General features: G+C 63.6%; 1 protein-coding gene across 1 annotated transcript; it reads left to right on the top strand.

The window, feature by feature from the left end:
* Positions 1-1,871: 1,871 nt before the first annotated feature.
* Positions 1,872-22,938, top strand: RNF212 (ring finger protein 212; the record flags this gene model as incomplete). Its single annotated transcript, XM_081082430.1, has 10 exons — positions 1,872-1,980; positions 2,349-2,410; positions 7,186-7,260; positions 8,923-8,979; positions 9,996-10,054; positions 13,072-13,117; positions 13,782-13,842; positions 15,439-15,511; positions 16,498-16,662; positions 22,767-22,938. 10 exons carry the CDS (start codon positions 1,872-1,874, stop codon positions 22,936-22,938), a joined length of 879 nt encoding a protein of 292 aa, XP_080938556.1.
* Between the last annotated feature and the right edge of the window lie 766 nt (positions 22,939-23,704).

The following is a 23,704-nucleotide window of genomic DNA, read 5'->3' on the forward strand; positions in this document are numbered from 1 at the left end:
CAGGGGCAGCAAACCAATGACTCTCTCATCATCGATGTCCCTCTGTCTCTCCCTCTCCCCTCCTCTCCCTAAAACCCTTACACACAGAGCTTTTTAATGTTACCACTTACGGAATCAGCACAATGGTTACTGCACTCCTTTTCCCACAGGTCTTGGGAACGTGGGCATTATTTTATATTACTTTGCACTAGGCACACACCGCAGCTTGGACCAGGCACATCTCAGGTCACAGCCACGTCCCAGGGGTCACAGCCACGTCTCAGGGGTCACAGCCACGTCCCAGGGGTCACAGCCACGTCCCAGGGGTCACAGCCACATCTCAGGGGTCACAGCCCTGTCCCAGGGGTCACAGCCACATCTCAGGGGTCACAGCCCTGTCCCAGGGGTCACAGCCACGTCCCAGGGGTCACAGCCACATCTCAGGGGTCACAGCCCTGTCCCAGGGGTCACAGCCACATCTCAGGGGTCACAGCCACGTCTCGGGGGTCACAGCCACGTCCCAGGGGTCACAGCCACGTCCCAGGGGTCACAGCCACATCTCAGGGGTCACAGCCACATCTCAGGGGTCACAGCCACGTCTCAGGGGTCACAGCCACGTCCCAGGGGTCACAGCCACGTCCCAGGGGTCACAGCCACATCTCAGGGGTCACAGCCCTGTCCCAGGGGTCACAGCCACATCTCAGGGGTCACAGCCCTGTCCCAGGGGTCACAGCCACGTCCCAGGGGTCACAGCCACATCTCAGGGGTCACAGCCCTGTCCCAGGGGTCACAGCCACATCTCAGGGGTCACAGCCACGTCTCGGGGGTCACAGCCACGTCCCAGGGGTCACAGCCACGTCCCAGGGGTCACAGCCACATCTCAGGGGTCACAGCCACATCTCAGGGGTCACAGCCACGTCTCAGGGGTCACAGCCACGTCCCAGGGGTCACAGCCACGTCCCAGGGGTCACAGCCACATCTCAGGGGTCACAGCCCTGTCCCAGGGGTCACAGCCCTGTCCCAGGGGTCACAGCCACATCTCAGGGGTCACAGCCACATCTCAGGGGTCACAGCCCTGTCCCAGGGGTCACAGCCACATCTCAGGGGTCACAGCCACATCTCAGGGGTCACAGCCCTGTCCCAGGGGTCACAGCCCCAGTAGGACCGGCCCACGCTGGGCGCAGAGTCAGCCTGAACCCCCGCTTCTCTGGACTCCCCAGGAGGCACCACCTTCCTCACAGCAGCCGCCGCCCAGGCCCTCCCGACGGAGGACCAGCCCCGGGCCGCAGGCCAGGCGCGGCTCCCACCTGCTTCCTGTTCCCGCCGCGCGGAGCAGCCCAGCCCCGGCCAGGCCCCAGGTGCCGAGAGTAGGCGGCCCGCGGCGCACCAGCCCTCAGGCCCCGCCCGCTCCTCCGCTCCTCCGCCCCCAGCGCCGCGTCCCCAGCACCCTTCCCGAACCTCCGGACACCCGTGTGCCCGCCAAGCACCCACACTGACGGAGAGACGGCAGATGCGGGGCCCCTGGTGCCCCCCGCCGGGCCGCGCCGTGTCCCGCAGTCGCAGTCGCGCCTCACCTGACCCTGCGGCCGTGCTGACGACGACTTTGCTGTGGCCGGGCCTGCGACCCGCTGCCCTCGGACGTCCCAGCGGCGGGAGGAGGCGCCAGTCCTCCGAGCTTGTTGCGCCCTCGGAAGTGCGGCCGGAGCGGCAGACGGCGCCTCACGCTGCCGTCGCGCGCCTGTCAGGCCGGCTTCGCCCTGGGTTTTGGCGGGAGCGCCGGGCGCTGGTGCGCATGCGCGGGGTGCGCTCCGTCTGCGTCTGCGCAGGTGCGGGGCTGCGGCCGCAGGCGCACTTCCGGGCAGCCCTGGGCCTCGGCGCCTCGCGGGTGGCGCATGGCCGGCTGGGTGTTCTGTAACGGCTGCTTCCAGCCGCCCGGCCGCGCCTCGCACTTCAGCCTCACCAGCTGCGGCCACGTGTACTGCGACGGCTGCCTGAGCAGAGGTGGGCGCGGCCGGGGGTGGGGGGGGAGGGGGAGAGGGGATGGGCCTGGGGGTGGAGGATGGGGGGCGGGCCCGGGACCCCAGGACACCGATGCCGGGACGTGCTCCGGCTGCTGTGCAGGGAAAGGGCTGGGTCTGGGGGCGCCGGACCTGGGGCAGAGGCCGGGGGAGCAGTGGGTCCCTTTAGGGGCGCTGTTCGGGGGTGTCTTTGGGAAACGGGAAGGAGGAGGACTGTTGCTTGTAGAAATCCTTTCAGCCCCACCGTGTGAAGGTGAGGAAATGGAGGCGGGCCGTGTGCTTGGAGCGGCGTTACCCCGGAAGCTGTGCTCGCCCCGCCCCGGTGACACCGCGTTCGCCCTTCTCTCGCAGGTAAGGAGGGCGAGTGCCCCGTCTGCAAAGTGCCCTGCCGGACAGTCCTCCTCTCAAAGCACGTGAGTGGAAACCCGCAGCCCGTGTCTGATACTGACCACCGCGTTCCCGTACGGGCGAGGTTCCGCCCGCAGCCGTTCGCGGTGTCTGAGCTCTGCGTGCCTGTTGCCGGTGGCCGCGGCCTCCCGGAGCCCCAGAGCGCAGAGGGTCCGGCCGGGCCTCCCGCAGCCTTCTGGGTGCCGGGCCCGCGGTTCCTGCGACGCCCCCGGGAATGGAGGGGTGCGGAACAGGTCCCTTCAGTGCGGTGCCAGCCGTGCGCCGCGCCGAGAGCAGGGGTTCTCGGCCTCGGCTGCACCTTGGAGTCACCTGGGGATCTTTTTAAAAACCCTGATTCCTGGGCCTCGCCCTCCGGAAGTTCTGTGTCTTTGTGACTCATGTTGTGGCCCCACCTCATCCCAAAGAAACAGAACTTCCGGAGGACGAGGCCCAGGAATCAGGATTTTAAAAAGATCCCCAGGTGACTCCAAGGTGCAGCCGAGGCTGAGAACCACTGGCTTAGAGTGTCAGCCCACACACCAGAGGGTTGTAGGTTCAAGTCCCAGTCAAGGGCACGTGTCTGGGCTGCAGGTTCGATTCCCGGCCCGGTCGGGACATGTGCCAGAGGCAACCAATCGATCTACCCCCCCCCCCCTTTCCACTCTCTCTAAAAATCAATAGAAAAGGTACCTCGGGTGAGGAGTAACAACAAAAAGAAGGTGGGGGAGCTTGGTTTTTCACAGCTGTCATATCTACTTAAGAGGATTGGAGGAAAGTAGGTATTAAATTGCTGTTGCAGTAGGCTTAAAATAGTGCCTTTGGTTCTCTTTGTAAAATACATGAATTTAACTTGTTTGCTTTAAATTTAGTTACAAATAATTGTCCTCTTTACACCTAAGCTCCAAGATGTGTATTTGATCTGATGTTTTAATCTATAACAATTGCTTTTTTTCTGATTACAAATGTAAAACAAAGTTACATACTATGCAAATGATACAAAAGATCATAGTGGAGGAGGTGGAAGCCCTCAGATACTGTTGCCCAAAGACAGCAGCCAGGAGTGGAGCGCCTGGTCTGTGGGTGCTATTCGGATTTATTCTTACAGAAATGGTGTTTTCTCAAGTGACATATTTTGGGCACTCCCACACTCTTTAAAGGTGACTGCGTAGCCTTTTAAATGTTTTTATTGATTTTCTTTTTTTTTGTAGAGAGAGAGAGAGGAAGGGAGAGAGATAGAGAGAAACATAAATGGGAGAGAAACATCGATAGGCTGCCTCCTACACGCCCCCTTCTGGGGACTGAGCCCGAAACCCAGGCATGTGCCCTGACGGGGAATCGGGGACTCGAACTAGTGACCTCCTGGTTCTTGTGTTAATGCTCAACCCCTGAGCACACCAGTCAAGCATGATGGATTCTTGTCTATGAACTTACACCTCTGGCCTTCCTAAGTTCACCTGGTAACTGTGTTGGCTCAGCTGTGGGTGTTTCCAGGCTCCACAGTCGCGCCGTCTCTGTTTGTTTCGTGCCTTCTGTGTTTCTCTCCCCTGCCTCGGCCTGCACTCCGTACCGTGTGGAGTACGGCCGGCAGGGGCCACCTCTCGTGGAGGGTTTGTCTCCCCTGATTTCAGGGTCGTGGCAGTGTTTCCGTGAAGTACTGTGTGCGGTGTGGGTTTTTTGCTATGGCTTTTATCATGAACGGTGTTGAACTTTACCCAGTGGCTTTTCTGTCACTGTTAAGCTTATCCTTGTTTTTTCTACTTTATTTGGTCAATGTGGTGAGTTGCATTTATTTTTAGAGCCTTAAACCCACACTAGCTCCCAGGAACAGATCCGACCTGGTGCGAGGCAGCCTAGTGCGTGTGTCTAGGTGAGCTAGACGCCGTGCAGCTGGGTCCACGTGGGGGCTGCGTGTGGTCCTCTCTCTCCCGGGCCCTTCTCAGGCCTCGGTGCATGGGCAGGGCGGGCGGGGGGAGGGGGGGCGTGAAAGCAATGGGGCCTCCCATCCTCTCCTCTCCTCTCGTAAAATGTGGTGGGATTCACAGGTGAAGTTGTCGGAACCTGGAAGGGATTTGGTGAGGAGGTTTCAACCAGGGACTTGGTCTCTGTGTCAGACACTCAGTGCCTGCCTCCGTCAGGCCGACCTAAGGGAGCCGTACTCACAGGAGGGGTGCCCTTCCCTCGAGGTTGGGTGTCCTGTCACCAACACGTGGGCAGTCCTTGGTGCTCGCAGCGCCCGGAAGGCCTGTGGCGATGCACATCGCTTCACTTTAATGGTGGTTGTTGTGCCTTCTCTCCTTTTCTTGAACAGTCTTGTCATGTTTATTGACCTTTATTCGTATTTTCAAAGAACTAATTCTTGGTTGTGTTTCTTTATTGTACACCTGTTCTCTGGTGAGTTCTCCTTGCCATTTTGTCTCCTCTTTCCTCTTTGCTTTCATTTGCTCTTTAAGATGGAAGCTCACATCAGCTCCCCACCTTGTCTTCCTCCTGTTTGCATCCCAGGCCGCACCCCCCTCTGTGCTCATCCTTGCCTGAGCAGAACAATTCAAGTCTCTTCTCAATTATTCCTGCGACCCATGTGTATGTGGTTAATTTAGAAATATTTGGGGATTTTAGTTATCATTTCTACTAACTTTCATTGACGTATAATGCCAAAAGTGCACAAATGAAAAGTGCGTAGCTCAGCGAATTCTGCCCGATCTGAGAGTGACTCGCACTGGTCCGGGACACCCTGTGCAGTTGCCCTTAAAGTTGGACAGGCTCCCATCCTTCCTGGGCGGGGCCTGGACGCCTTGACTCCGCTTCCTCCTTCCCTCCAATTCCTAGTGCTGCCCGAGGCATGCACCTTATTCTCTCCCAGAGACGTAAGCCCACAGACATCGCTGCCCCGATCCCACCGCCGCCCAGGTTCCCACAGTCCCACTTCCTCCCGCTCACCGTTCCCAGCCTCCCTGACGCCCCGAAGGTCACTTTCCACCCCTGGGAATTCCTTTGTCAGGTCCTGCATTGAGGCCTGTGGTGACAGCTCTCCAGAGGGACTCGACCTGCCTGCATTGTGATGCATATTGCGCTTGTTAGGCTGCTTTCCTGGACATGAATGCTTCCTGTGTCTTGGATCACATGGCTCCGTTCGCTGTGGCTTTTCACGGTCTGGCTGTCCTGTGGTATCCGGCTGAGCTTCAGGGAGACCCCAAAGCCTGTGCAGAGGCTGTTATCAGAGTGGAGGCCTCAGCCTCTGCTCCCTACACCCGGTCCCACTCAGGCTCCTGTCTACCCAGGGAAGCCACACCTGCCTGTCCACTGGGGTCCCTGTCCACATAGAGTGAAGCCACACCTGCCTGTCCACGCGGGTCCCTGTCCACATAGAGTGAAGCCACACCTGCCTGTCCACGCGGGTCCCTGTCCACATAGAGTGAAGCCAGACCTGCCTGTCCACGCGGGTCCCTGTCCATGTAGAGTGAAGCCACACCTGCCTGTCCATGCGGATCCCTGTCCACGTAGAGTGAAGCCACACCTGCCTATCCATGCGGGTCCCTGTCCACGTAGAGTGAAGCCACACATGCCTGTCCACACGGGTCCTTGTCCACATAAAGTGAAGCCACACCTGCCTGTCCACATAGAGTGAAGCCACACCTGCCTGCCCACGCGGGTCCTGTCCACATAGAGTGAAGCCACACCTGCCTGTCCACAGGTGTCTTCTCTGTGTGATAACCTGTGTGTCACTTGCTCTCCACTCCTGAGCACAGGCTGCCACGCTCTGTTGGGCACTCCCTGTTTCCTGTGGCTATGGGTGCCGGGGCTGTGGGTGCCAGGCTGTGGGAAGGCATGCTTCTGCTTCTGTGACCCGGGACCAGGCCCTGAGGTGGGGCGAGGCCAGGGTGGCAGGTTGAGTTGGTGCCGAGCAGGGCTTGTAGGCACCTGGAGCCCCTGCCCCGCCTGTGGCCCACCTGCCTGTGACTTGCAGGGGTCGAGTCCAGGGACCCAGCTGTCCAGACACCCTGTGTGGCCTCTCCCTCCAAGGTCTGGGGCGGCTCAGGCCAGGCACTGCCTTCCAAGGACATCTTCTAGCTTCTGCCGCCCATCAGGTGCCCTCCCTGCACTTAGTTTCACCTCATTTCGGTGGGACCTGGGGAGCACAGGGAGCGTCAGTGGAGGGACTCAGATTCCGTTCTGATGCCCGTGCCATGCTGACGGTTCCGAAGCCAGGACCAGGCTGCCGAGGGACCGCTCGCCTGTATCTTCTGGGTCTGCTGTCCTTACCCGGTGGCTGTTTGTCCCCGTCTGTCCCTGCTCAGGGCGTCCTCCCACGCCTATGCCCTCGGATGGCTGTCACCGTTGGCCTGCTGTGGGTGCCAGGCTGTGGGTGCCGAGGAGGAGGGGGCAAGGAGGAGGCAGGCATGACTCTGTGGAGTGGGCAGCATCACTTCTGAACCCACTTTTCCTTGAGTTCTTCATGTTTGCTTCTTAAAGGACTGACTGATAGGAGGCTCACCAGCACTCCCTCCCTGACGTAGTGTTTCCTCTGAGCTCAGCTTCCCCTTTGGCCCTTTACCCTTCGAGGCCTGGGTTCCTCCTGACAGAGAGGGGCCTGTGGCCCAGAGGGTGCCACCAGCTGCCAGGCACGCTGCCCTCACCCCACAGCCCCGGGCAGCCAGGAGGTGGGTGCCCGTGCCTGCTGGCGACAGCGAGGGAAGCACTGGTCCTGCGGGTCCCGAGGTTCATCTGGGTCTCCAGTTTGCCTCTGCATCACGCCCTGAGCGTGTGCCAGGCAGCGAGCGGAGATGGTGTCTTTCTCTTCCAGACGGACCCAGGGGTCCAGGCGCTCTTCATGGGCATAGACGGCCTGTGCAGGAAGTACTCCAAGGAGACCTCCCAGGTGCGTGGGCCTTCTCCTGGGGCACGCAAGCCTGTCGCCGTGGGAACCCGCTTCCTGACGACCCAAGGCTGATGATCTTGCCCTGGAGAGCAGACCCCAGGGGCTCGGGGCGGGGGGCGGGGGGTGCTCCCTGCCCCTGTGCCGTCTTCCCTGCAGGGATGCCATTCGCTCTGCTCCGTGTTCCTGCCCTGCTGCTGTGGGGGTGATGTGTCCTGTGGTCGGGACGCCCAGCTGATCTCAGGCGTCTGGGTCAGGGGGTGTGGCTGCGGTGTTTGACCCTGAGCCCTCTTGGCTCCAGGCGCACTCCCCAGCCCAGCTCTGAGGTCACGAGTCGGTGCCCTCCCTGGGTCCGATGCCAGTCTGACCTCCTGATCCACAGGCTGTCCAGGGAGCTGTCCGGAGAGCAGCCCTCTCTGCCAGCCCATCCGGCCCCCCTTCTGATAACAGTGCTGCCCCCACCCCCACTGTTGGCACCTCCCACCTGCCCCTCCCTGGAGAGGCCTAGCAGCTGGCTGAGGGACCACACTCTGGCCTGGCCATTCTCGGCCGTTGGCTTGTTCTCTTGGAAACATGTCAGCCACCAGGACGGCCCTGCTCTGGAGGCTGTTCTTGGGCCCAGGGCCCTCGGTGTCAGGGCTGTGCCCCTCCACCCTGCAGGCTCCCCGGGGGCCTGGATGCCCCAGGACACAGCATGGGCACAAGGCAACAGCCAAGCAGGGACATGGGCTGATTTCGTTGCACATTCCCAGGGGGCCTCTTGGGCCAGGTCCCCGGGACCCGGAAGCTGCCGTGTTGGTGAGCCGGGGGAGTCCTCACCATAGCGCTCGCCCCACAGGCGGCCCTGAGCCGAGAGCAGTCGTGCTGGGACCCGCAGAGCCTGGGGCGGCCTCAGGAGGAGGCAGGGTGCCTGTCCTCCATCTCAGGCCCCACGCCCGGCCCAGGTGGAGAGAGGCGTGGAGGCAGCTGGCTGCCGAGTGGCCTCCCTGCAGGCCTCTGGCATCGCCTGTCCCAATGCCTCACTTGCTGTCTACCTCAGCATGCTGGGCTTACCGTTATTTTACCATAATGAATACTTTAAGTTTCTCTCAGTCTTAATTCCTAGTGGGGAAACAGCGGCAGGGAAAACCCACATAAGCAGAGCTTTTAGGGGTCCTCAGTAACTTTAAGGGGAGCCTGGGACAACCCGCTCCACCCTCGAGGTGCCGGAGCCGGAGGGCTTTCTCGTTCTGTCTGATACCGTCCCTGACGTGAAACAGTGCTTCCCTCCCTGGGTCAGTGCGGCTCGTAGCTCTGGGGCCAACTCCAGACCGCGTGCAAGGGGGCTCCTGAACGGAAGTGCCCCTGGGAACCCAGCCCCTGTCACAGCTCTCGGGAGCGTGGCTTGTCCCGCCCACCTAGCCCTCTCCACACACAAGTCACAGGGGCGGGGGGTGGGGGTGGGGGGGGGCGGGTCTAGAGAGAGACGGTGCCCTGTGTGCTCCTGCCCTCAGTGGGTCATGCTCCTCTGTGTGAGCGTGCCCACTGTGTTCTGAGTGCACGGTGGGGTGACCGAGGTCGCGAAGACGCAGGCAGCTCCGAGTCAGGCAGGCAGCAGGGTGTGTCTGGGGAATGCACAGCGTGGCCATATGCCACTGCAGCAGCTGACCTGTGTCATCTCCCCAGATTTCAGAATTTCAAGAAAAACACAGAAAGAGGCTGTTAGCCTTCTACAGAGAAAAGGTAAACCCCATCTCAACTTCATGTGACCCTGTGACCCGACCCCACATCTCAGGGTGGAGGGCCAGGAGGTGGGCATCCGTCCCATGGACCCTCAGCCCATTGCACAGTTCCCGTCCACCACCGCGATGCTCAGGGCCAGAGGTCACTGGGCCAGTTGTATCTCGGGGCCACTCCTGGCCCGTGGTGCCCCCCTTCACCGGCACTTTTCATAAACCGACTCTGATGAGCTCTGACTGGTCCTTCCACGGGAGCGACAGCATCCTCCTCCCTGATTGGTGAGCTGAGTGAGCAAGGAAGCTCCAGGGAAGGAAGCTCCATTCAGGGCAACTGGTGCTGGCTCAGGTCAGGCCTCCTGGAGGGACAGGGACGGAGGCGCAGAGAGGAGAGCGTGCAGCAGCCGGCAGAGGGCAAAGGGGCCAGGTCAGCTTCCTATGCTGGGGCCACGCCACGGCACACACCCCATGGCCGCCGCCTCACCTGGCTGCCTCCTCACCTGGCCAGGAGTGATGTTTGGGCCTCAGAGCAGCTTAGACAGTTCTCTATTCATTCATCCTGTTGTGTTTTTAAAAAACACCATCGAAGGTTAGGGAGTAAGTAGGGTGAGGGCCTGGCTTTGAAGCCACAGACCCTGTGGCCACCCCCTGGAGTGTGGAAGCTGCCTGGTGTCCATCCTGTGGCCGTGACCTCTCTGTGTGCGACAGGGAAGGTGTGAGGCGTTGCTGCCCTGAGGCCTGGCCCGCGCGTGCTTGGTGTCTCCTGCCGTCTGCCCTCCTTACTTGCCCCAGGCCAGGCCTGCGGTGGGTCTGCCCAGAGGGGACGTGTTGCCACCCATCCCCGGCCCCTGTGGGTAGTGTCCGCACCTGGCCACAGCCCCGTCTGCCCCTGCACGCTGCCCCAGGCCCAGGCAGCTCCCTCCTGACTCGTGTGCTGCCTCTGGTGTAAAAATGGAGGGTCCGCGTGTCTGTGCACTGTCACTTGGCCTCAGCCTGGTCACCGAGTCACTGTGTTGTGTGCAGATCGCCAGGCTGGAGGAGGCCCTCAGGAAGGCGATGCTGCGGGTGGAGCAGCTGCAAAGGTAGGTCTGCACCACGCCACGCCCCCCCCACTGCACCCCAGACCCTTGAGCCCAGCCAGGCGTCCGCTCGCTGCCTCCCAGGCCGCAGCCCTAACAAGGGGCCCTATTCCCCAGAAGCTGTCAGGGCAGAGGTGCGCGGGGCCGTCTGGGGAAGGAGAGGAGAGAAGATACAACAAAGAGGAGTGGTTTCCCAGGGGGCGTCCTGTCCTGTGACTCCCAGGCCACGGGAGGGGCTGGGGAGCAGAGCCAGCGGCCCAGCTGGAGAGGGGCAGCCCCTCCACCTCCGGGGCGGCCACAGCCCGAGCCTTTTCCCAGGAATGGCGGTCATGGGAGATGAGCACAGGCTGCCGTCTCTCCACGGTCCACATGGTCAGGGAAGGCGGTGCTGTGGGACGCGGCTGAACACTCAGAAGCCCAGTGTGGTGAGACACGTTCATGTGAAGGCCAGGGCGCCGAGGTCCTGAGGGGCTGCTGTCTGGCCGGCTGTGTGCGCAGGTGCCTGGTGCACTGTGGCTGGGCTGCAGCAGGAGCTGGGCACGCGGGTCCCGCTCGGCCTCGGCCCACCCGCCGCCATCACAGGCTGCTTTCCGAGGTGCACCCCAGCCCTTGCTGGGAACAGAGATGCTGCCAGAGGCCTGTGGGCAGCAGCACGGGAGGCTCTGTGGCCTGAGCCTGACAGGCCCCCTGGGGTGCGGCTCCGAGTGAGACCCGGGTGCAGAGGGCCCTTCTATTCGTCGCCCTTTGTATAACCTGCTTTCTCTCTGTTCAATCATCTCGTCATTCTGGAAAGTTCCAGCTATGGCCCGCTGAGTCCCCCGCAGGCTGGCCCTCCTAGCGAGGCCCCCTGCCGCCTACGAGTGTCCTTCAGGCTCCAGTCCTTCTGCTCCCACCTCTCCCTCGAGCTTATTTCACTGCTCCGTTCAGCCTTCTAGAACAGTGATTCTCAACCTTCCTAACGCCGCGACCCTTTAATACAGCTCCTCATGTTGTGACCCAACCATAACATTATTTTCATTGCTACTTCATAACTGTAATGTTGCTACTGTTATGAATCGTAATGTAAATATCGGATATGCAGGATGTATTTTCATTGTTACAAATTGAACATCATTAAAGTATAGTGATTAATCACAAAAACAATATGTAATTATATGTGTTTTCCGATGGTCTTAGGCGACCCCTGTGAAAGGGTCGTTCGACCCCCAAAGGGGTCGCGACCCACAGGTTGAGAACCTCTGGTCTAGAACATTCTGTCACCATGACCGGGCCTTGCTTATTTCTGTGCCTGCCGGGCAGTCTATTTCCTGCCCTGAAACCCTTGAGAGGCCAGGCCTGCCTCCTCCTCGGCTCGCGCTCATGCAGGTCCTCCAGGTGATGTAGTCGGTGCACGCCAGTGTGGCCTGGTTTTCCCGCAGGGTGGGCCCACACACCCCGTCTGCCGGCTCCCTCACCCATGTCTACACTCCCTCGCAGGCATCCTGGGGGCAGGGGTCCCTGCCCTGGTTTCTGTCCCCCGTGGCCTGGAGAGACAGCCTCCCACTTGCCCAGTTTTAGGGTCGTTGGGAAGCGGGACGTGCTGCAGAGGCACTAATGGGCCCAGCCCTGCTGCTGTGTGCCAGCCTCAGGGCCTCCTGCCAGGCGCTCTCCTCAGGGCCTCTGGGATAAAAGTGAGCGCTAGGCTGGCGAGGGGCTGGTGAGGGACCAAGGGGGGCTCAGCCCTGCCCTCTGGTTGGAAATAAGTCCTTATGGTTTATATTCCCTCTCCCCATCTGTTTAGTATGAGACCGTCCCAACACACAGCCTTCAGCGCGCTAAGAAGTCCAGTTTCAAGTAAGTGGTGGCCTGCTGCGCGGCGAGCCGAGGACGTGCCAGGGCAGAACCCAGGGCAGGCAGAGCCGAGGGCAGGCGTGCCCTCACCCTGTGGTGTTTTGTCACAGCTCCTTCTGCAGAGCCCCGCGGACAGCTGCTCCGGCCTCCCGGCTCCTCCGCCTCCTCCGAGAGGTGTGTGTGCAGGGCTGGGGGAGCGGGGGCCAGTGGGCCACACTCAGGAGCTGCAGCTCCTTCTTTGCCACCCACGCCCCTCCTGCCACCCTCCCCGCCTCCAGGTTCCCACGTTCTGATGCCCAACACAGGCCCCAGGAGCTCACCCCGCAGCAGCTCTTACTCATCGCCAGGGCCTGGGGGCTGGCCCATCCCAGTCCTGTCCCTGTGGCCTGGCGGCTGGTGGAGGAGTGGTCATGTGACTCGGGTGGGACTCTCTCCCAGGACAGCTCAGAAACAAATCTGGCACAGGGGACAGGACGAGAGGTGGTGACCCCTTGGGGACCCTACCCAGCCCTGGCAGCCGGTCCCTGGAGAGCATCCCTCCTCCACCTGTTTTTCCTTGAAATGCCGCGAGCTGGGTCCACATGCAGCACCGGAGGCCCTGGCAGCGTCCGCCCTCACTGCCTGTCCCTGTGTCCCAAGGGCAGTGGGCCTGGCACTGAGCGCGCAGCCAGAAAGTGACTCAGCGATTGGTTCCCTCCTTCTCTTCCTCCTTCCTTCCCTTTCCCCTCTCCCTCTCTCCCTCCCTCCCTCCCTCCCGGCCCTTTCCTCCTGTGGGGAAGCCCCAAGTGATGCTCTCCGTCAGCCTAGAGCAGTAAGCGAAGGAGCCGCCCTACGAGCACTGATGGTGTGCAGTGAGCCCAGCCGTGAGCGGCACCTAAAGCAAATGAGATGCTGCAACCCCAGGGCGACTGGCAGGACCTGGGGGAGCAGAGACACAGCCGGAGGAGGCCACCTGCACTTGCGATGCCCTAGGCCGGCCGCACAGGGCCTCCCCAGAGCTCGGCAGGCCCTCCCTCCGTGTGTGGGGCTGGGCTTGGTCTGACAGACAAGTGGCAGACAAGAGCTAAGAGGGAGGTGACTGATGGGGCCCAGTGTGAGCAAGGAGGATGGAGCCGGACGTCCTGGCGCATCGTGCATGTGTCAGTCGCTCCAAGTCTCAGGCCAGTGACTGTCTGGCTGTCGGTTTACAGAGTGGAGCCCATGGAGGTCGACCTCACGCCCTCCCCCCTGAGAAGGGTGAGTAGTCTGTTCCCCTGTGTGTCGTGTTTCCTGCATGTTCAGGGCCTCCTGCTTCTCAGCGCTAACGACCGTGGCCGCTCCTTCCTGACCATGCCGCTGCAGGAGGCAGGGCCACGCTGGCATGGGACATGTGGTGGGCTGCTGCCATGCTCCGCCTCCACCTGGGCAAGTGGTGGGAACTGGGATGAGTGAATCCAGCATCCCCTGACAACCTGTTGGTGAGGAGGTGGGTCAGCTTCACCAGGAGAGAAACATGGGTGACACTGGCGTGTGCCTGGCTGGGAGCCAGCCCAGCATGCGGGCCCTGCCAGGGCAGTACCAGGCCCTGTCATCAACACCTGGGTTTCCAGGTGATGGTTTTGCACCGAAAATGAGGATTTACTCAGGATTTTAAAATGTCTAGTGTCAGCTAAAACTGTCTGCTTTTTCTCTGTTCCAAAATTCTTAGAAGCACCTAGCGAATTCCTTGTCCACTCACTGCTGTGGGGGCCAGGAGCACAGTGGGGGCCAGTGGGACACCCTGTCTCACAGGGCTACATCCCAGCAGACTGGGCACGGCGGGCACGGCAGGCTGGCGAGGGGCTGTGTTCTCAGGGCGGAGGGGCTCTCATTACCCATGAAAACAGTGATGTTACCCACTGTTCCCTTTTCCCGTCCTTAGCCCGAGCCAGCCGGCCCCACCAGAGTCTCCCTGATCAGTCCTCCCCAGGACGGACGCATGGGTGAGTCCCTCCCTCACCTGGACCTTGAGGGATGTGCCCGCCTTCAGCCGTCTCCCCTCCCCCCGCTTCACAGCATCCCGGGCGCCTGCTCAGCCGGGACTCAGCCTCGCCTGGTGGCGCAGGGAGGCGAGGCTCCCACGCTCCCGGTGCTGACCCTCCCGAGATGCCAGGTGTTTCAAGGCAGGTCTGTCTATGTCGCATCAAATAGCCTTGCTTCCTGCGAGGAAACCTCAGCCGAGGCTAGGGGGCCCTGGGGCGGCAGCACTCTGGCCAGGCTCTGCTGGGCTGAGGCCCCAAGGCGGCCTACTCAAGAGGTTTCGCCTCCGTGCGCCCCCAGCAGACCCTGCGCCCAAGGCTCAGCCTGAACCCGCAGAGCCCCGATGGAGAGCCTGACGTCGGGGCAACCAGAGGGCCTGGGCCCACCTGGCCTCAGAGCCCTGCTCTCGAGACCCAGACAGTTGTTGACCTGTCGAGGCCTCGAGTTCCTCATCGCTGTTGACCACGGTCACCCCATGGATCCCTGTGAGCGTGAATAAGAGGTGCTTGCCGGACCCCATTACTGAGCATGTGCCATTCTGCCTGAGCGTGAAACCGGGATTTGTGCAGTCGGCTGGGGAGGCCGGCAGATCAGGAGACGACCCCCATGCGGGCCAGCGGGCAGGCAGGTTCCGCAGGGCCAGCCAACCAGGTTTGGCCCTGGCAGGCAGTGTGGGGGTGCGGGGGCTACCCCTCGGGTCAGCCCTACCTCAGGGATTAGGGCAGAGTGGGTTGCCAGATGGAGGAGGTGGCCCGAGCACAGGCAAACCTCTGACCCATGCGATTTAGCCTGCCCAGTGAGGGGCAGTGTGTCTGGGATTCGCAAGGCCCCGGGGAGTCCAACCATCTGAAAATACAGAAAATAAAAACGGGATTAACAGAACCTCCTGGGACGGTTTGCTTCGCTGGCTCTCAGCTGTTCTGCAGGGTCTGCAAGTCACTAGGGCAGCATCCCCTACGGTCCACGCAGCCCAGCCACGTAGTGCTGTCCCACCTCGGGACGGGCTCTGCGGCTGTGCAAGGACCCGGGCAGCTCCCCTGCCCGCTCTCTTCCTTCTCACCCTGCCTTTGGTCCGTGACCGTTCTCCACAGCAGGCAGCCGGGGCCCAGTGTTCACCAGCACTTCCACGCGCGCCCTCTGGCCTCACTAAACGCACAGCGGGCCTTTGCATCCAGAATGCTTCTCATCAGCCTAGACAGGCGGGCTCGGGGGAGATGGCCCCTCGGCCCTGGTCGGCTCCGCTGACCCACCCTCTCAGAGCCCAGAGCTTCTGGGAGCAGTGACAGGAGTGAGTGTGGGGGCGAGTGCTGAGCGCCTCGGGCCCCGGTGTCACAGGCAGAAGCCAGCCCGCAGCCCACAGCCCGTCCCGAGCAGGCCTGTGGCCTTCACGCGGCTGCTCAGGAGGGTGGTGGCAATGCTCTCGGTGCACAGGGGGTGACGGCTGAGTGGGAAGGGGTGTGTCGGGCGCAGTGGGAGGCATGGGTGGGACAGTAGGTGTGTCTTCTTCCTGAAGCAGCACTGTGTTCACCCATCCCCCCCCCCCCCCCCCCCCCCCGCAGGCAGCGTCTCCCGCCTAGGCCCTCAGCAGCTCAGCCTGACGCCAGGTCGCACCAGCGGGTTCCAGACGCTCAGGTGGGTCCCGGGCGCTGAGGTGGGTCCCGGCAGCTCCTGCAGGACAGGGACGGTCAAGGCGGGGAGAGTGAGGAAGGAGGTCTCGCTGTTTGCTCTGGGTCGTGCTGTGCAGACCACTTTATGATTTGCTTTTTTGAAGTTAAAATGCAACTCAGGCCGTTCCAACTCCCAGGCGCCCGCGGGGCTGCAGCATCGCGTCTCAGGGTTCACAGGCGGGCCGGGAGCCGATGGCACATCTGTGTCCCCAACAGCTGCTGACAGAAGCAGGAGCTGGTTTGGCCCATGGGCTGCCATTTGCCGACCCCTGAACAGACCATAACCCATGACCCAGCCCATTGCCTTAGACGTGGGCCCTCATCTGCACAGGCACTGCTTGGGCCTGGAGGTCAGGCAGGGGCCCCTCACCCCTCCTAGAGCCCCTGATGGCTCCCCATGCCAAAGGCCACGTCCACACTTGGCCACTTGCCACCGTCCAGCCATGGCCTTCGCATCCTCCCCAGGCCAGAGCCACACTTGTGCCCACGGCCCTGGTGCATGAGGCAACCCCACCCGCTGCCTGACCACAGCTCCCACGCAGGACTGTGCCAGCCCCTCACCCCGCCCACTGCCTGGGACCCAGCCCCTCACCCCGCCCACTGCCTGGGACCCGGCCCCTCACCCCGCCCACTGCTGAGGACTGGCCCTCCCGCAGGTGCCTGTGATGTGACTCCTGGATTTTGTGGGCACCAGCGCAGAGGACAGCAGTGGGAGGGCCCGCTGAGAGCAGGCACCCGGCCCTGGCAAGGGGCAGCCCCCACACATCAGAGGCTGCCTGCCGGGCACTGCGTGTGCCGCTGTCCCAGTGCCGTTGCCCAAGCGCAGTGCGCGACCTCCTCCTGGGCACTGGGAACGTGTTTGAATCGGCATGTGGCCTTTAAAACTAAAAAGCATCGTGCTGCCAAGGTCACTTGAAGCGCTGGTGATTGTGTTTGTGACCTTGCTCCTAGGGTCCCACCTGTGCTGATGCCCGGCCTGGGGGCGTCCCAAAACCTCGGCCTCCAGGCGGCTGGCAAAGCGGGAGGAGGGGGCTCGGCCCCGGCACCCAGGCCGCCCATCAGCATCTCCGGGCTCCTGCAGAGGCAGCAGTCAGGCAAGGACCGCGGCCTCCCTTGGCGAGCGCGTGACCAGCGTGTCGTGTGTGGCAGCACGTGTTCCCGAGTTGTGTCTGAGCTTCCCCTTGGTGCCTCGGGGCCGGTGGTGCTCACACGGTGTCGCTGGGCTGTGCTCCACAGGGTCTGCCAGCCTCGGGGGCTTCCCGCCCAGGAGGTGACCTCCTGCCGTGCCCACCGCACTCCAGCCACCCTCCCCGCGCTCACCGCACGCTCACGTGAGGCAGTGGGTGGATTGTCCATTTCTCCTCAATGCAGCGCTCCGGCAATGCCATCAAATAAAGCGTTTTTCTGGTTTCTGGGCCTTGAAACTACCTTCCTGGCGCCAGGTGCTCCTACACCGTGGGTGCCGCGAGCAGCGCCTCCGGGAGGCTTTCTGAACAAGTGCAAAGCCGGGAGGCGGGGCCGCAGTCTGAGGAGCCCTGACAGAGCCTGCACTGACCCACACGCAGGCCTGGCCAGCAGCTCAGGCCGGCCCTGTGCCTGGTGCCTGTCGTCTGTGACGTCCTGTCATGTGTGCCTGTGACAGCGTGACGCTGTTCCCACCGGGAGGTGGCACTGATGCTCAGGCTCGGCTGGGGACAGCGTGCTCCCTCCCCGGCTGGGGACAGCGTGCTCCCTCCCCGGCTGGGGACAGCGTGCTCCCTCTCCGGCTGGGGACAGCGTGCTCCCTCCCCGGCTGGGGACAGCGTGCTCCCTCTCCGGCTGGGGACAGCGTGCTCCCTCCCCGGCTGGGGACAGCGTGCTCCCTCCCCGGCTGGGGACAGCGTGCTCCCTCCCCGGCTGGGGACAGCGTGCTCCCTCCCCGGCTGGGGACAGCGTGCTCCCTCTCGCCCACAGCTGAGCCACATGGGAGGAGAGAGGCTTGTGGGTTCCTTGTAATCCTCTACGTCATCAGCTCTGCATGTGCGCTGCGTCACCTGGACCCGCGCCTCACGGAGGAGGGACACATGGGCAGGTAGCACTCGATCGCAGGTGACGCCCCGTCACAGCCCGGGGAGCCCTCAACAGCGGGAGCCCTGGCGCACGGCACGGATGGCTGTCCCGGCAGCGAGTGCACAGTGTACTCTGGGGGACGCCCGCCACCCAGTGACTTCAGGGGGCACGCGTTCCAAGTGGGTTCCAGTCCCAGGAACGTCCACGTGTTGTGAGTGCCTGCTGGGAGGGTGACAGCCTCCCCACAGGCTCGGGGTTCACAGGGCGAGGGTGCCCGCCCAGCCTCACGCCAGCTGGGCTACCCTCGTCCTGCTCAGCAGCCGGTGCCAGGGCCACGGTGAGGGTGAGGGCCAAGGACAGTGGGCCTGGACAGGCAGGGCAGCTCCTCCCTGGCCGTCTCCGACCTCAGTTCCTCCTCTGCAGCCTCCCACCACGTGTCCCCCACGAGAACTGGGGCGGCGTCTGACACAGCTGTGTGTAGCTGCCGCCAAGGCCCCGCCTGGGCTCTGTCCTCCCCACAGCCTCTGTGCAGCCGAGTCGGCAGCTTCTGAGCTCAGCTCCACGTTTGCCCATCTCGTCTGCCCGCCGGGCGAGGCCTCCCCAGGCCACGGGACACCCTGGTCGCCACCACGCCAGCTGCCAGCAGAGTGGGGCCTGGGGACAAAAAATGTGCCCCTGAGTTCCCCACGTGCCTTAGTTGTATCTCCCAGAACTGCCCGTCGTGTGAGCGTCTTATTTGCAGAGATGCTCCCCTCTCTGGGGAAACGGGGCTCTCACCCCAGCCGCCTCTGCTCCTTCGCGATGCTGTTAACGTGTTCATGTGGGACATGGCAACATGGAGTCCGAGGGAGCTGGTGGGGCCACGGCACCCCAGGCCCCTTCCTGGTGGCCACAGGCATGTCTGAGTTGGGTCCTGCAGGACCTCCGTGAGGCTCCGCCCCGTCCAGGGCACCAGGGCTGCTGGCCCAGCTGCAGTGGGAGGAAGCGCAATGCCGAGCCTGCAGACAGCGGGAGGAAACCAGCGCTGAATGGTGCCGGGCTTAACGTGGAGGTTCAGCCCCACGAGTAGAGACGGCCGCCAGACGGGCCCGTCCCCTTCGCCGCTGTTACAGCTGTGTGGGCGCCCCCGGGCGCCTGGATGTCCCCGTGGAGTGGGCTCAGTGGACACGCAGCCCCAGGAACAGCACGGGTGTCAGTGGCCCAGGAAATGCCACGCTGAGTGACCTGGCGGAGTCTCAGGAGGGGCCTCGGGACTGTGCCTGTCCGTTCAGGGGGCGAACCTCTGACACGGGGTGCGAGGTGGGGAGACACTGGCCGCAGACCACCCCGCGCCATCTGTCCTGGTCTGTATGACAACTTCTGTCCAGATGTGCCCACTGGTGTGTCCGTGTCCTACACCCGATCCGTGCGCCTGCACCTGCTGCGTGGGTGACCGCACCTCCTGTCCTGGTTTTCATGGTTTCTCATCTTGCTTTAATTACAAGGTGACACCTCTTCCTTCAAGCCCAGGGCCGAGCCAGTGGGGGCAGTCCACTCACACTAGTGCCTCAGGCCCCAGAGACGGCCCAGCCTGGGGGCAGGGCCCCCACCCAGGACCCAGGCCCCTCTTCCCGAAGCCCCTCTCCCCCAAGACTCCTCTTCTGCTGCCTTCCCACCAGCCATCCCCCTCAGGAACACCCGCGCCCAGGACCCCCATCCAGGGCCCCGCCCAGGCCACACCGTCGTCTTTGGCTGCTCAGCACCTTCCGGGCCAGGTCTCACCTTTCAGACCCGCTTGTGGTCGGGCCACTTGGGTTTAATGAGAACGGGCCCACGTGTGAGCCAGTATCTGCCAGCGTGGTTGTGAGCTCCTCCCGTGGCCCAAGTGGGAGTGAGCAAGTCCTACTTAGTGCCCCCTCCTCAGTGAGCACATTGCCGCACCCCCTCCCAACACCTACAATGACAGACTCAGCACCCCAAAGCCTGCCCCAGACACTGGAAAACCGGGTGGGGCGGGGGGGGTGGCCAGGTGAGGGCACAGAGCCCTGGGAGTGGGGCTCAGCCTGGAGATGAGCGGATATCAGGGGTCTGGAGCAGGTAGGGAGTCCAGAGGTCCCAGGATAATGGGGTTCCAGGGCTGATGCAGAGTGGGGCTGGGGGCTGCCTGAGGAAGGGTCTGATCTGAGACACTCGGCAGCCACGTCTGGGTCCTGCAGCCGCCACGGAGCCCCCCAGGAGCACCTGGGCCACAGCCCCCCGTCCCCCCCGGGAGCACAGCCCTCTCTGGCGCAATCACAGAGGCCCTTTCACCCTCTGCCGTGACTCGAGGGAGGCTGTGAATGAGTGTCTTTCAGGCCGGGAGGAAATTCCTAAAATTCTTCGTGGGCAGTGCTGGGCTGCACACCGATTCTCCGTCGCACTCAGGGCCGTGCAGCCGCACGCTGGCGGTGGAGCAGGGGGCGCAAGCCCTCAGACCCGGTCCCCCTGAGGGAGCTCACGGACGCCAGCAGCCTGGTGCCCCGAGTGACCCGCCACGTCTGCCCTTGAGGTCCCTGCCACCATCCGTGCAAGTCAGGAGAGGCCACCACCACAGACGCGCTCCATGCCTGGGGCCCACACTCACCCCGCGAGGGCACGTGGCCTGCACGCGGGAGCGCCCGCTGCCTGAGCCCCGGCACCAGGTCTGCTCAGGTTCACCTGTCGGCCTCGTCTTCACGTCCCGTGGAAGGAACCTCACCCACAGAAACGCCAAGTGGGGTGGGGGCTGTGGCCCTGCGTCCCAGCTGACAGCTGGCCGCCACGCACACACGTTTGCACACTCACACATGCAAATGCACACATGCACACACACGCTTGCCCGCATTTTCTGAACCACGACCACGGACACCAGCCTGTTTCAAGGGCAGTGGCTCCGTGGTTCTCATTCCGGCTTCCTCTGGCATTTCCGTGTGGCAGTCGCCCGTCACAGACGTGGGGCCTGGCTGTGTCCTCAGAGGAGGCGTGTGGGCGGGTGGGGTCTCACGTGCCTGATGGGGGCGCCAGGGAGCCCAGGGCTTCCCCGTGGAAGATCCGCCCCTGCAGACGGTGTGGTGGGGGCGGAGCTTGTAGCTGGTGTCAGGACCTTCGGGAAGCCCGTAAATCCACCTTCAGGAAATGTCTCCTCCCCGGCCGGCCGGCAGAGGCCTCAGCACCCACTTTCCCAGCCGCCCCATCGAGCCCCGCAGGGGGTGGGCGGACTCAGGAGGGCGACCGACATACGTCATCACGAGCCAGCATGCGGGAGGAGCCCAGCCCACTGGGGGTGGCAGACGCAGCCTCCTGGCTGCGTCAGGGAAACTGAGGCCCAGAGCCACGCCCAGCCCCCTCCCTGTTGCCCTCAGGGTCCAGATGTGGCACGGGACGTGGCGGCCTCTCCCTGCCCCTCTGGACACACCCCAGCCACGTGCACCACGCGTGAACGGGCCCCGGGCGAGGACCCTCCCGCGTCCACGGAGCCTGGGTGACCCCGGCAGGCGGAGCCACCGCGGGTCCCGTGCAGGCCTTGTGGACACTTGTCTGCTGCACTCCATGCACTTTCGCTGCCTCTGGTTTCTGCGCTTTTAAATCTGGGCCTAAATTTGAAGGAAGAATGATTCGCCTCTGGACTTCCCTGAGCCAAAACCCCCGGCGACTAATTGGGAGCCGGCGGAGCGCGAGCCGGCGTCCTGGGCTGGGGTTTGCTTTCTCTGCGGGGCCCAGCCTGGAGCCCGGCCCGTGCTGGCGGGCAGCGCAGACCGGGGCCCATGTCCCTGGCGCCCGAGGCACACGGAGCATCACCCACCTGCGCCTGGGTTCTTTCCTGGCTGGCGCATGCTGTGGGGCTGGGGTCACCGTGGGGCCCCTCTGGTGTCCCCACCTCAGGAGAGAGGATAGCTGAGCCACCGTGGCTTCTAGAATTCTCCACAGGGTCACCCTTCACAAGGACATTCGACAAGACCGCGTGTCAGAGGAGGAGCCCCCCACACACACCCAGGGCTACAGGGCAGCTCGGCCGGCTGAGGATCGGGCCAGCGCCCAGCCTTCTGGACCATCTCCAGCTCCTGCCGTGAGAAACCTCCCGGGAGCTGGTCCCAGAGTCGCCCAGGGCTGGGGCACCCCTGGCAGGCGGGGCGGGGGCCAGGGCACAAGCTGGAACCGCCGCCTCCTCGTCCTACACGGCAGCCAGCTTCCAAGTGCGAAGAGCTCGGATCCGGTCCTTGGAAGCATTTCCAGATGTTTTTGGCATCGGAAGGAGCCTTCCGTGGACCCGGGAGCACACCCGGGCGGGCGGGCGGGGGTCCCGCAGACCCCGTGGGCACTTCTGTCATCTGCATGTCAGCGCGCGGCACCAGGAATGTTCGCTGTTTCCAAAGAAAACAGGCCGGCCGGGCGCCTGGCGTGGGGGACACGGGGATCAGGGCCCCTCCCCGAGGACGCCTGCCTGGGCCCAGCATGCCCACCCCCAGCCAACAGGACGTCAGTCCTCCCCAGAGGCCTGACCTGAGTGTGGGCAGGTGAGGAACACGCTGACTCCCACTGTGTACACGCATGCTCGGGCACACGTGTGCACTCAGCACGCACGCACACCACACACACACAGCAGCTCCAGGCGACTGCCTCATGCAGCCACGGCCGCCCTGAGACCCGCACCACCTGGGCTGGCCCCCTGCGGGCCGGGCCCCGTCCAGGCGGGACGTCCGGCGGTGACGAGTGGACAACGTGCCCACAGGACTCAGAGCAGCAGCTGGAGGCAGGGGCTCCCTAGCCTTGGGGTTGGGGTGCAGCCTCTGTGGCCTGCGGGGAGCGCAGGGAGCTGGGAAGCCTGCCCACCACTGGTCAGGTGATGGCCACCCGGGAGGGAGGACCACTCAGCCTCCATCCTCGCCCCCCCGGCCCGCCTGCCCCTCCAGCTGGCGGGCGTCGCGGCGGCAGCGGCCACTTCGCTTGGTGAGCCCCTCAGGACGCTGGTGTATTTGCGATGTTAAAAGCTCAGCCAACATTCAAAACGGGGCTGTTTTTCCAGTGGAAACTGTAACGTGAGCCCAGAGCGTTCTCACTCACTCGCAGACACCCCGACGCCCCCTCTGCAGTGAGGCCGGCGCCGGCTCCGTGGCCACGCCAGGCTGCTCCCCGCATTGCCAGCGCGGTCCCGACCACGGTGCCTGCCCCTCCAGGCCCCCGGCTCAGGCCCGGAAACCCACCCCCACCCCCAAACACACTGGACCCAGCCGGGAACAGGGCCGGCTGCAGACCTCGGTGCAGGATGGCGAAGCTAAGCACTGTCTGGACCCAGAGGGGCACCAGGGCCAGGGGGAGGCACCCACAGCGCCCAAGGCTTTGGCGTAAACCCCGAGTGGCGCCTGGACCCAGCCTCAGCCAGACCCAGCCTTTCACTCAAGGCCCCAGCTGGCCAGCGTGGCGCACGCGAGGCCTGCCCATAGGCACCCTGGTTTCAGCCCGGCCAGGCTGCCGTCCTGGCTCCTCGGGGAGCCCAGTGCCTGGGCACATGCCTTGTGCTCCAAGGGTGCCCTCAAGCCATGACCCCTGACCCCAGGGCACCAGGCATCGGAACTGAGAGCCAGAGTGGCTGTCGTGCGGCTTCCAGGGCCCCCAGGCCCGACTGTGGTCCTCCCACCGGGGCCAGGACCCGGACAGCCCGGCTGGCTCGCCGGCCACTGCCTGCCCCTGGGAAGAGCCGTGTCTCCAGCCCGCTTCAGCTTAGGCAGCAAAACATGAGACGACGGTTATGGACTTTGCAACCCAGAGCTTCCGGAAGACAGGCCCCACGCTTTGCAGGGGTTTAGGGGTGAAGCAGATAACAGTGGTCCCTTGAGACTTCACAGCCGGCACTGGGCAGACACAGGGGTTCCCTGGGATCCCCCCCTCCTCCCGCGGCCGAGATCTTTCTTGATCCCCGGGGGCCACCCTCCCCGGCACCAAAGGCGAGGGCGGGCTCAGCCTGCTGTCCCTGACCCCTCCCCGGGAGGTCTGTTCCCACCGCCCATGCTGAGCCCAGGCCCCCGAGGCAAATGCGTCCCGGAGGACAGACACGGGGCCTGGCACACCCCGCATCTCGGGCTGCGCCTGGGGCGCCGGGTGCGAAGGCCACAGG

Source organism: Myotis nattereri (genome assembly GCF_964212035.1).
Source record: "Myotis nattereri genome assembly, chromosome: 1".
Lineage (NCBI taxonomy): Eukaryota > Metazoa > Chordata > Mammalia > Chiroptera > Vespertilionidae > Myotis > Myotis nattereri.